Raw genomic sequence first — 12,025 nt, forward strand, 5'->3', positions numbered from 1 at the left:
CTTCGGGTGAACATAAATGTACAGTACAATGACGTTTCATAACATTAATATTAGGGATTCTAGTGCGTGGTAAGCCAATTGATATGAACGGATAAGTCTTGAGTTCGCCCTTACGAAAACTATACTTCGTTCGTGAGTCGTGTGATACCGGTGTGTGTGTGTCTATGAATCATATGTATAAATGGTAGTGATGAAATTGCTTTGAGAGTGATGGACGGGTCTGGGAACGCTCTTCTGGGAGGAGTGCCCTGAACTCATAAAAAATTCCCCCCCCCCATCATTTTTTTTCTGGCTAGTACCTTGCGAACACATCATATTTAAGAGCGCGATACCGGCGGTGAAGACGTGACCGATGTTTCATCGCTTCCGTTCCACAAGATTGTGATGCAATGAAACTATAGGTATGTATTTAATGAGTCTGTGAGGTAACGGAGACGGTAAAACCTATTGATAGTTGATTGACTTACACATAATTTAACAACATTTAATGTATAGGCATACTGAACGAGTTTAAGCCTGCTCTTGTTTTGTTACAAGACTATTACTGTAGTTCATGGCCTTTGTGCCTGTTTTGAATCAAGCTTCAGGGTATGAGTCAACAAGGGCTAGCTTAATAAATATAATTATCACAGTTATTGTGGCTACGTGGTAAGAACGTCACAACGTTTCCGGGACCGCATAAAACAGCATGCCCCTAGATTTATTAAAACATGTGCGTCACGCACGGAGAAAAGCTCACCCCTTGACCCATTCCCTGGAGCTTGATTCAGAACAGGCAAATGTCACGAATTCTGCCATTGGCAAACATTTGTTGGATAATTCTGTTGGTGCGAAAAATTATTTTGACGGCAGATTTTGCGTCGTCGGGAGAGGCCTCCATACTTTGATTTGAGTGCCTTGGAGTCGACTTTTATCAAAATACTCCAACCATGTTTGTGCCAACAGAATGATTCCGTGTACCATCTAAAAATAGTACATTGAGATTAAGCGATTATTCAAATTTCTTGCTTGTGACGTCATATTTCGTGATACGATTGTTGAAGTACAATGTTCTTTCCAATTCTCTATTAGTTGCTGACGGTTACCCCTGACGTTTGTTAGCCGATAATACTCGGGTTCATTTCAATTTTTACATAATTATGTCATAATTATACAACCTGAAAAAACACATTTTTAGAAGGCCTTTGTTTGAAACATGGTTTAAAACATGTTTTAAACAAAGTGTTTCAAGAACCATTTGTTTTAAATGCAACCCACATGTCTGCGCTATCTCAACTAACGTTTCGCGACGCGGAACGACTTGTAACCACACACAATCAGCACAAGTACGCGAGACTTTTTAACCAGCGTCGATTTTTTTATTATTGCACTTGAAAATCAAATCCATCCTTTACCACTTCATCGTAAGAAGGAGGGTCATCATAACATGGTGGAGGACTTGCGGAATCCGTAGTTACAGATCCAGCTGCTACGGGTTCCCTGTGACTGTCTTGTGTGTCAGAACAGCTATAATTCTCAGCGCCATTTCTTCTAGTGTTAGTGATAGTTACTGGATTGAGTGAGGTTGAAGCAGGGTAGCACGATTTCGCTAAGCGCCCAGCGAATAGGAAGCAAGCGGCCACCACGAGCACGCAACTGACCATAACAACTAAAACAATGAAAACAGCGCCGTTCGCTTGGCTTGGTGATGGGGAGGGGCACAATGCGGCGGGCTGCAAAGATAGCACTCTATGATTTTTCAAGTGTTCTGGCGACGTGCAATTCCCCACGGAAGCGATATCACTGAATGATTCAGTGTTACTTGACCAGGTCACGAAGTCACACATCCTATTATCGCATTTCCACGGATTTGAACCGGCTTTAAAATGAGTCAATGAGCCTTTTTCGTACGGAGTTTTTACGTGCTCGGGATAGAGCACTTCCAGGTCACAGCTGGCGACCGATAACTGTTTCAACAGCTCCAAATGCGCGAATGTCATCCGAGGGAGTTGTTTTAAAAAGGTGTTATCCGACAGGTCGATCACTTGCACGTTCGTAGATCCCTGTAAGATATCTTCTCGTATTTCCTGGGATAAGAAGAATATATATTAATGTATCACCACATTAATAATTTTTACCATAATGTGCATTGTTTGTAATTATGACGATCATCATTACTGCTAAATTTAAGCGAGTACGAATTATAGTGAAGTTACAGCCTCAGCACTTCGCGGGGAAGTCTAAGCTAACTGCGTCTGCTTTGTGACTTAATATAGGGTTTGGATAGATCGAGTACATTCACAGTAACTTTGTACTACACGTTTCGTATTCTGCGATACGACCATGGGTTGCATTTAAAACAAAAATAAATATAAAACAAACATGTTTGAAACAAGGCTCTTGTTTACAACATGTTTTTATTGTTTTTTTAAAAGTTTTTTTCTAGCCATGACGTCACGAATATTTAATTGTGATGTCACAGTGGATTGACATTGACAATTGAAAATATAGGAAAATATGGCTCCTTCGACGAAAAGGGCTTCCGATCACTGTCATAAACAGACCAACAATATCTTTAACCAGGACTACATCGTTATGCGGCATTTTTTCGGTCGGTGGTCATCATCATCAGAACACCCATTCCGTGCAAATGATCTATATCTACATGCAAAAACTGTTGAACCGACGACGATTGCGAGGGTTCCAGACACCCCACATCGTATACATCGAACATTTTGGGTGCAAATCATCCGTAGGCTCATACTACATGGTTTTTAGGACGTATTTACACAATTATGGCATAATTAGATAACGTTTGAAAAAAAATTCGTTTTTTTCAAAAAGGCATTTGTTGAAAACACCGTGTAAAACATGTTTTAAACAAAGTGTTTTAAAACACCGTTTGTTTTAAATGCAACCCTAGTTAGGACCAATCGAGTTTTCAAGGCTCCCCCTATGGAAAATATTATGGAAACTGAAATTCTTGTTGACCTTACAATTTCAGAACTTGAAAAAATCATCTCCCACTACCAGACTCGAATCATTAGAATTAATACTCGATTGAGATTCGATTACTCGAATCATTGTGCTCAGCCCTATAGTATTAGTAGTAATATTAGTATAAAGCCAGGCTCGAAACAGCACTTCGTTAGCCCCCCCAAAACGTTGACCTCGGGCCCCCCACAGGGTGATAATCCAAACTTCTGGTGGCCTTCGCTCCCAGACCCTCTATAAGGGTGTATGTTTTCACCGCGACTTCTGAGCGAGATTTATTATACTAATTAGTTAGCCGGTTTATATCGCCTAATCGCGCCGAGCGCGAAAAATTCCTATAATTCATGATTGAATCGATCTATAATATCAACAATTGCATATAGGCCTACCTTGCTAAATATTTTTTATCTTCTCTCTGCCCACGTAATGAGATTTACCGGTGGAGCAGAGTGAGATTTTCTCTTGCAATGTAGGGCCCGTAAATAATAATTAACATATTCGGGCGTGCCCGTTGGTATAATGACTTCGTTACAGGATGTTATTTCGTGACCCCCTGTCTGCCATGTCAAAAGATATCGAAATCGCCCAAACGTACTAAACTAAAAGACGCACACGGTTTCAAATTGGTAATTCTTCACTGTGGCAAATAATTTTTCTCTTCGGGATGGCAATTGTTTTGTGCGGTTCAGATTGGGTGGACAGGAACATTCGGCGACAACCATTTAGGCGCCTATGGACAATTAAACATACATGTATATTGACGAAATGCCCATTTCTATAAATCATGCGTATTTTTCCTCGGGGGAGAGGGCACCCACTAATCAAGATATATGGCAACAGGAGCTCGCGCGTAGCGCGGAAAAAATTTGAATAAAGTTGCATAATTTAAAAAAATACTCTATAATTTATGTTCATACACGAAATAATTTTGGGCCCCTTCGAGCTCGCCCCCCCAATTCGGAGGGTTGGGGTGCAGCAGTTACGGTCCTTATAAAAGCGATAATAAGACTTTCATTATTTCTGTTGGCCGTACTCGCGTTAGTCATCTATAAATTTTTCGATCGATGATGCTACTGGTGTGCTGTTTCACAACATTTGTTTGAGTATATTTTGGGTTACCATATTTTGATATCCGGAAAAGAGGATACTTTAACAAATCACAAAATTTATATCATCGGACGAGAAAACGGGTAATCTCAAAATCTTTACGGGAAATACTGTTGTATTGACTAGAAAAGGTCATATTTGAAACTAGACTCCCAAAATACCCGCTCGAACGTTCAGATTCCAGATTTCGCGTCATTTATGGCGATTTAGTTGTGCCTGTACAATCGCCTGGCTGTCAAAGTTATGAAGGAGGACGAATTGCAAAAAAGGAGGATATTTGGGAGTCGTCGGAGGACATGTATGACCCTAGTATATTACAGCGCGCAGTGAATAAATCCGATGGCCGTTCACTGTCCAGAGTACAGCGACTATATCGCTTTCCCAGCATTATCGCTAATATTGCCAACAATATTTCAATATAAGCCTACGGGATATGACGTACAAAATCGACATAATGCCTACAAAAATATTGACAAACCCAACAAGGCCAACAATAAATATTGGTTAGCCCACGGTATATACAGAATTCGTAGGAATTATTACGAAACAACACCCTGGTCAACCGCGTCTTTATTGATATACCTATAGTTATTTGGTACTTTAGTTGACTGGTAGCATGTTTATGTTTATAGTATTCAATCTATATTCATCTATTCAATTATTTATTAACAATTAGACTGAAGTTTGCATTTGCACTTGTGCAGCCGTTCGTAATGAAGTAAGTGGAAGGCAAAGGCAGATTTATCACGTTTGGAAGACATGACAGCGATGTTAAGTATTTCAAAATATTCGACGCATGATACTCTATTATCGTTCCATATCACAAATCCATTCAACATATGTACAATGCTTACATGAATAGAATTATTTCTAAGATCCAACCGTTGTAAAGAAGGCAGAGAAGCAAATAGTCTGCTAGGCAAGGTACGAAAGGATGGACAATTCTCGAGTTTAACCGTCCTCAGATTTCCATTGAATTCGAAAGTGCCGCTAGCAAAGCTTTTGATGTCTTTCGCGGCTATGATTTCCAATGTCTGAACACAAAATGCATGGAATCACATACTTTCATGCTACCGCGTAGTCTCCATATTACAAATAACACTTTTTCATATCCCACCTCCAAATCACGTAATTTGCGAAGCGCGTGTTTATCGAATACGCGAAGTCCGGTGTCACTGACCGAGAGAAGTTTGAGTGACGAATATGTATTCAAGCCATCCGCTGTCAATTCGACGAAGCCTGGCGACTTCACTATGTGTAAGAACTTCGTGTCTGATGGCAAGCATGATGGCACATGCGTGATATCTGCGAGCAATTGAAGATGCAGAGAGTTATCCTGGGAAACGAGGGGTTAAAAACTATCACTAAACTAAAGGGTATTATGGATCATCTGCCTATACATCAGGGGTTCCCAACCCTTTTCACAGCGTGGCCCCGTTTGAAGAATTTAGGAAATTGATGGCCTACTTATTTTCCAGCCAGTAAGAACCGTTATTTTTAATAATAATCTGGTTTATACAGGGACCAGTAGTTAATAGAGTGATAGAATGATGTAAACACAACACACAATAAACATAATTACGTTTAGTTTTATTACAATTCAGTTAACGTGATCGTTGACATTGTTTCTGCCCTGACAATGTCTTAAATGCTGGTTTGGCGATGGAAAGAGCCGGTCTCGTGTCAAATCGAATATCTAAGACATTGCGCCGCTTTGTCTTTAGAAGTAACATAGCTGAAAACCCACATTCACAGCAAAATGTTGATGGGAAAAGCAACAGTAATGACATGAAATTTTTCTGTATACTACTTCTGTACTCTTATTAAATGTTAATTTATTTCTTTTGTTACAGTGGAGTATCAATTGGAGATGATATATTCTTCAAGTTTTTTCATGACCTCCCCGAGAAAGGCTCATGGCCCCCATGACCCCCCGGTTGGGAACCCCTGCTGTAGACCACTGTCCTTGTATTACATATAAAACACAGGTATGACATGTCTGATGTCTTGAACGGAAATCTTGACCCAAGACATTTGGCTTTGATGAAAACTGATTATATGTAATATTTCCAGTCGGAGGGAAAAACGAACTTGATCCGTTTGACTATGGCTATAAGGCTCGAGTACTTGATTGTGAATCGAGTATTTATTCGAGTCGTCATTTGAGTCGAATAGTGATAGAGAAGATTTCTTCGAGTATTGAAATTAACGCTCCTTGCCACTAAGAGAAATATGGTTTTGCTAATAGTTTTCATAGTGGTATATAGTAGGGTTACCATATTTTCGTGAACAAAATGCCGGACACACTCTAACGCCCCCTGGCGTTTTTTTAAAGAAGGTATGGACATATGACGTCACACTGGCCATGTGTGCCTGTGTCGATTTTATACAGGAGTGGATTTTTTTAAACTTAGGTCGTGAATTAACTAGATAATTGGGCCGTCTGTAATTTGAGCTCTGGTGATTGCTGGGGTCGGTATTCTCATTTGGTCTGCAACAGACTTCTTCACGGCCGGATAAAATTGTTTGACCCGCCGGCCGTTTGTTTGACAGCCCTGTTATATCGGTTCAGATATGTCACCGTATGTTGTAGCCAAGGTCGAAACAACACTTAAGCCAACTCACGCCCCAAAAACACTGGTCTGGGGCCAACCATAGTGTGATCGATGCAACTTCTGGTGGACATATGCAGTTGGTTTCTATGTGCAATTGTGCCTGTGGTTGTTAAATTTTGTGAATGAACTCAGTCAATAATATTGGTTCTTCCATAAATCACTATAAAAATGTTTTCCATCTCTCAGCCCACGTGATCAAAGTTAGCGGTAGAGCTGGTGGAGATGACTTTGAACATGTAGGGAAAATATTTGAATGTCGCAAAGTAATGTTCATGTCACACGGATAAGACTATTAATGGGACGAAATGCCGGTCCGCGCCATCAGGTTGCACATCCGTTGGTTTCCAAACTTTTATGGTCGCAACTTCAAAAAAGCCCAGTAAAAGACCCGACGAAAGAAAGCACTCACAAGGAATGGAAAGAACTAGTAGAAAGGGCCGCGGCTTCAAAAAAGATCAACATCGAAAAAAACTGTGACATCGGGCACTCTAGGCCGAGGTGGATGTTAGAGTAAAGGATCGCTACTGATGCGTGTCGTTCGACATCCTCCTATCTGTTCATGACATCGCGTTGAATCTTATCGCATTGTACATTTTGTGTGACTTGTTCCGATGAAAAATATAACCCAACGATATTATGTTATGTTCAAAAGTCCGGAATGTATTTTTCCGCACGGTGGCGCAATAGAGAATCCACTTTCAGACTTTGGCCGTACGTCACAACGGTGTGAATCTTCTGTGACGAAACTGTTTAATAGTAGCCCACAGCTCGTCACAAACGTAATCCGTGAAAGCTACTGAGACTTTCAAACAAACTTCGCTAAATCCCATGCAATCAAAAGAGTACTTGGCAGTATAGTAGAGGCTATGGCATATAGTTGCATTTCTTTCAAAGGTCACCAAACAATCACAATCACGCCTATATGGACAATAGTGTATGATATATTCAGATCATATAAGGGCTCTAGTCACTGCATCACTATTCGTAAAAATTGGAATTGGCAATAATACGATGACTGGGGGTGGTGGTTGAATTCAGTTACAAACGGCCAAAGCAGCGTCTCTGACGATGATATAAGTTGCCATATTTCTATGCTCCAATTGTTCTAGTCGTATACTATGGCGTCAGCCCTGCGTGTTCGTTGTGAGTAATACAAAGGCTGACCACACATATTTGAATTTTCTATAACATTCTCCATGTAACCTGCATATATGGGTTTCGCATTGGCGTTTTCGCTACTGTGTATAGCTATTTTTGGGTTCGTGTTTCCATAACTATGTATGCACTTTTGTGCCTTCTCGGAATTGGGCGTAAATGTGAGCGACCTAGCCTGACTTGAGTGAAACCACAACACCACCGTCTAATGCAGTGGTTCTCAACCTTTTTTTAGACACGCCCCCCTTTATGATAGTGAAAAATTTCGCACCCCCCTTATCGTCATATCACAAAATCCAACCGGGATGCTAGCAACCCCAACAGATTGTTTGATGGCGTGGAAGGTTATGATGTTGATGAGAGAATTAAAACATATGAAATATATTGAGAAACATGCGTGAATTGGAGGTAAATCGCGCAGATCGCTAATTTTTTTCAGTTGACCGCTTCTTCGCCCCCTTTTCACGCCCTTGAAGGGGGGGGGGGGGGTATAGGTTGGGAACCACTGGTCTAATGGTTATAATGTGGGCTATGAAAATACTCTACAATTGCTTTCGTGAGGGATTATTTATTAGAAGTATTTCCATTTTAAAAATCCAAATTTTTGTTAGATATGTGATGCAGCATTTTTCAACCTATTCGGAATTGCTTCGCGGGCCGGATGAAACCGTCTGGCTGGCCGTATACACTCCTGTCGTAGAACGAATAATATTGCTGTAATAGAGGCACAATTTCCAGAAACTGTTTTCTCCGCAATGATAAGGTTGGCTCATTGACTATATACTATGATGTTAATCGATAGGCAATTACCTTGCGTGTCTCCAAACCACTTTACACTAAAGACTATTTTATTTGTTAAGATGTTGCCTCTGGGTTGACACTAGGTGTTCAATCGCTCATGCACTAGGAGCTGTCCACGAACATAAGCATCCTAGTAAGTAGAATCCTTGTATGTAAAAATAACCTTACTGTTTAATTCAATCAAAAAATATTCTTAATAATTAGCATTGTTTTATACACACGAGCTATACATCATCGGTTTCGGGGATTCGCGTGAAATGATGACATGTTCCAACTGCCTATCAATGTATATCCCATATCCCGTATCCCGCATTCAAAACCCTGCTATATAGGCCACTTTTCATACTCATTTTTTGGCGTTCGGAACTCACCTTTGCAGATCACTGTTTGATTATCCTTGCACTCACATTGAATCTTTTTAACGCAGCCACAGTTTGATGGAACTCCACATACGTAGGCGAAGGTACCTAGCATAAGCGCCGCCTTCAATCTCATGACACGGCAATACGAATTTTGAATAAACTACGCAGAAGCATGATTCTTCATGGACGTTATAGTCTGTAGCAAACCGCTCGATTTCATATCGCAGGCATATATTATAGGACTCTTTGTGTCGTTTTGGTTAATCATTGAAAAATTCCAGTTTATCTATATAGGTAAATCATATAAACACGCGAGAAAGCAAAGATTATGTCATCTCAAGTATTTGCGCATATTTATAGAGAGTTCAATTTATTCTGTGTTATCCCATGATTACTATATACTCTTTTAATTTCAGAGACTTTCTAACGCAGTGGTGGCCAGACTTGTTACAAGTGCGAGTCGCATGTCGCAAAAGGCAGTTTTAAAAGAGTCGCAGCACAAAAATCCAAATACCAAATTTTTCACTCACAATGAAGTGGAGTCTACGAAATAGTGACTATTGTTGTGTGGAGATACTGGGAATCTCCATCTGGGAGCCAAGTGATTAAAATTCGACTGAAATGACGCCAAAGCACCGTGGGACACTTCGTTCAGCCCGGCTGGTCAAAACTGAACAATTGGACTGGGCAATTTCGCGATACAATGAAAATGGCCTTAGCGGCTGTTTCAGCTTCCTTGCTGAAAGTTTTCAATAGTTCGACCGGTTCGACATGCAGGAAAGATTTACTCATTAAGCTTAATCCTTCGTAACTCCGATTTGGGTGGGTAATTTGTAATGACGTTTAAAGTTACTATTATTTACTAGTACTAAGATGTAGGTATCATCAATATCTTTCAATTCTCTTTTAAAAGTTGTATTTTCTGTTCATTCGTTATTTTTTTGCAACTATTTCTCAACATTGTCTTCGTAGTTATTACTAATACTAGCCTATACAATACAAATATAAGGGACGTATGCACCATTGTCCGTCGGGAGTTGAACGTGACCTGTGCTGGCGTGAATAATTATCAAGTTCACGATCACGACGCACCATCGTCGTGCATGAAACGTTCACGTGAACTCGATTCCCGAGTTCAATTGCTAAATTCCTATCCAAAATAGCCTGACTCAGATAAACTTTCCAATTGCTACGTAAGGTAAACGCAAGAACCAATTCGAATGCAAGAAGAAATAAAAGAAGGTAAATGTAACAAGGTAAAGATAAGAAATATATTCTGCAGCAGCCAATTTCTTCTCAAATTCCCCGTATTCGGACTGTCGATTTTCATGGAATTTACCATTCCAGTCCAGCTGCACTTACATATCTTGTGGCATCGAGATCACTCATCAGCAGGCCTGTTTATTTTTGGATTTCTCCAAAAATAACTATAATAGCTTAGTTTTGGATGTTTTCAAATTTTATTTTTGGAGAATCTCCAAAAATAAGGAATGAAGGTGTTTATATCCCTAATACCGCTAGAAAACTTCACCGGAAGTATGTTATATCATGTATTCATGTCCTCCAACGTATCGACATCATTAGTGATCTTGATCTAACTTCCCAATACTTTCATCATAAAGGCTTTGGCCTGGAGAATGCCCTCCAATATCAGTGACAGACGCCCTTCAGAGACCCTTCTCGCACTTGATTTTCAAGAAATCGGCTTCGACCGTCGCAGTTGTGGGAAACATCGAGCCGATAGAGGCCCAAAGAACTGTCGGATGGCTTCAAACTCTTCAATCTTCCAAGCCTTTTCTCCTGACAAGCGCTGGTCAATAATGCTCTTGGAAGTGACGTCCATTTTGTATCGGAAAGACATGGATTGGAATTGGTCTTCGATATTCTGTATTTACTCGGATGTTCACTTGATCGACAGCCGACCTCGGTGTTTGTGGATCAATTCACGGAGCCGCAAATAAAGTAGCCTATGTATCATTGTTGTTTATATTATCAGAATCAAAAAGAGCAAGAAGTTTTTGTTGTGTCCTCTCTCACGGCCCACGAGGTTGCACCACTTGGTGTTATAGACAGGGCAGGACCTTTCATTGTCGGCAACTTCGATATTCTTATTGCCGTCGATGAGCCCTGCAATAGGCCCCCGGCTGTATCGAACGTGTGGTGTGTCTCCTCTTCGTCGAGGACTGGTCGCCTGATCGAACGCCTTCGAGGTCGAGGACTGCACGCCCCTGATCCTCCACGAAGTTGTGTGCCTCAGTGAACTTAGCCCAGCAAGTGCTCACGTTCCCAATTGCCAATCAACCGGTGTCAACAAACTTGGGGCAGGTACTTTTCATCTCTCGGATCAAGTTCTGTTGCCGTCTGATGTAGCTATTCAGTCCCATTGTCGTGTGGACGAGGTGATTCTTGTAGAGCTGGCGGTATTCGGCCTGCGCCACAAGGTTAAGTGGTGCAGCCCGCACCGCACTCGCACAATTTCTTACGCTGCTGCCTGTTCAACCCTTGTCGCCACGCCTCTGATCAATCCAGTAAGGGGAAGTACTTTTAGCGCTTCGGAGACCCCCTCTCACACATACATGCTGTTTCTTGCGTGTTTTTATGAGTTCCCTGGTTGTTGCAGCAGTATTTCAGCTGCTCTGACTCGTTTATTTCACTAAAAAACCTGAAAAAACATCATCCAAAAAGAGCTTATTTTTGGATGTTTTCAAATCTTATTTTTGGAGAATCTCCAAAAATAAAACCCAATATCCAAAAATAAACAGGCCTGCTCATCAGTCGTCATCGGTTCTTAACCCACTGCGAAATTTATGGCACGCATTTCTACACTGTTGTACTTTCTCGACGCGACCTCTGTCTTGAGACTATTTCTTTAGTAATGCTGCATCACAGAAATATACTTCGGAAACTGTACGTGTACAGGTGATGTCTTAGAACTTTAACCTCGTTTTTACAGTTAGACGTGTCAAAAGGAAGAGGAAATCAACGTGAATTCGTCCGACGTGCGAAGTAGTT

At 40.8% G+C, this 12,025-nt stretch overlaps 1 protein-coding gene across 1 annotated transcript; it reads right to left on the reverse strand.

Annotated features, from left to right (window-relative positions):
- Positions 1-1,336: 1,336 nt before the first annotated feature.
- Positions 1,337-9,239, reverse strand: LOC145437493 (uncharacterized). Its single transcript, XM_080314753.1, has 4 exons — positions 9,023-9,239; positions 5,198-5,385; positions 4,935-5,114; positions 1,337-2,066 (listed from the first exon to the last, which is right to left on the reverse strand). The coding sequence occupies exons 1-4, from the start codon at positions 9,144-9,146 to the stop codon at positions 1,362-1,364; spliced, it is 1,197 nt and encodes a 398-aa protein (XP_080170879.1). The 5' UTR covers positions 9,147-9,239; the 3' UTR covers positions 1,337-1,361.
- Between the last annotated feature and the right edge of the window lie 2,786 nt (positions 9,240-12,025).

Source organism: Botryllus schlosseri, chromosome 4 (assembly GCF_051294905.1).
Source record: "Botryllus schlosseri isolate E-star chromosome 4, Bs_hap1, whole genome shotgun sequence".
Classification (NCBI taxonomy): Eukaryota; Metazoa; Chordata; class Ascidiacea; order Stolidobranchia; family Styelidae; genus Botryllus; species Botryllus schlosseri.

Bases quoted from the DNA above. Each gene is read 5' to 3' on its own strand.
- LOC145437493 (XM_080314753.1), bottom strand. From the start codon at position 9,146: ATGAGATTGAAGGCGGCGCTTATGCTAGGTACCTTCGCCTACGTATGT. The intron at 5,115-5,197 runs GTGGGATATGAA...TTTTGTGTTCAG, and splicing joins GCAAATTACGTGATTTGGAG to ACATTGGAAATCATAGCCGC. The intron at 2,067-4,934 runs GTAAGCATTGTA...TTCTTATCCCAG, and splicing joins TTAGAAATAATTCTATTCAT to GAAATACGAGAAGATATCTT.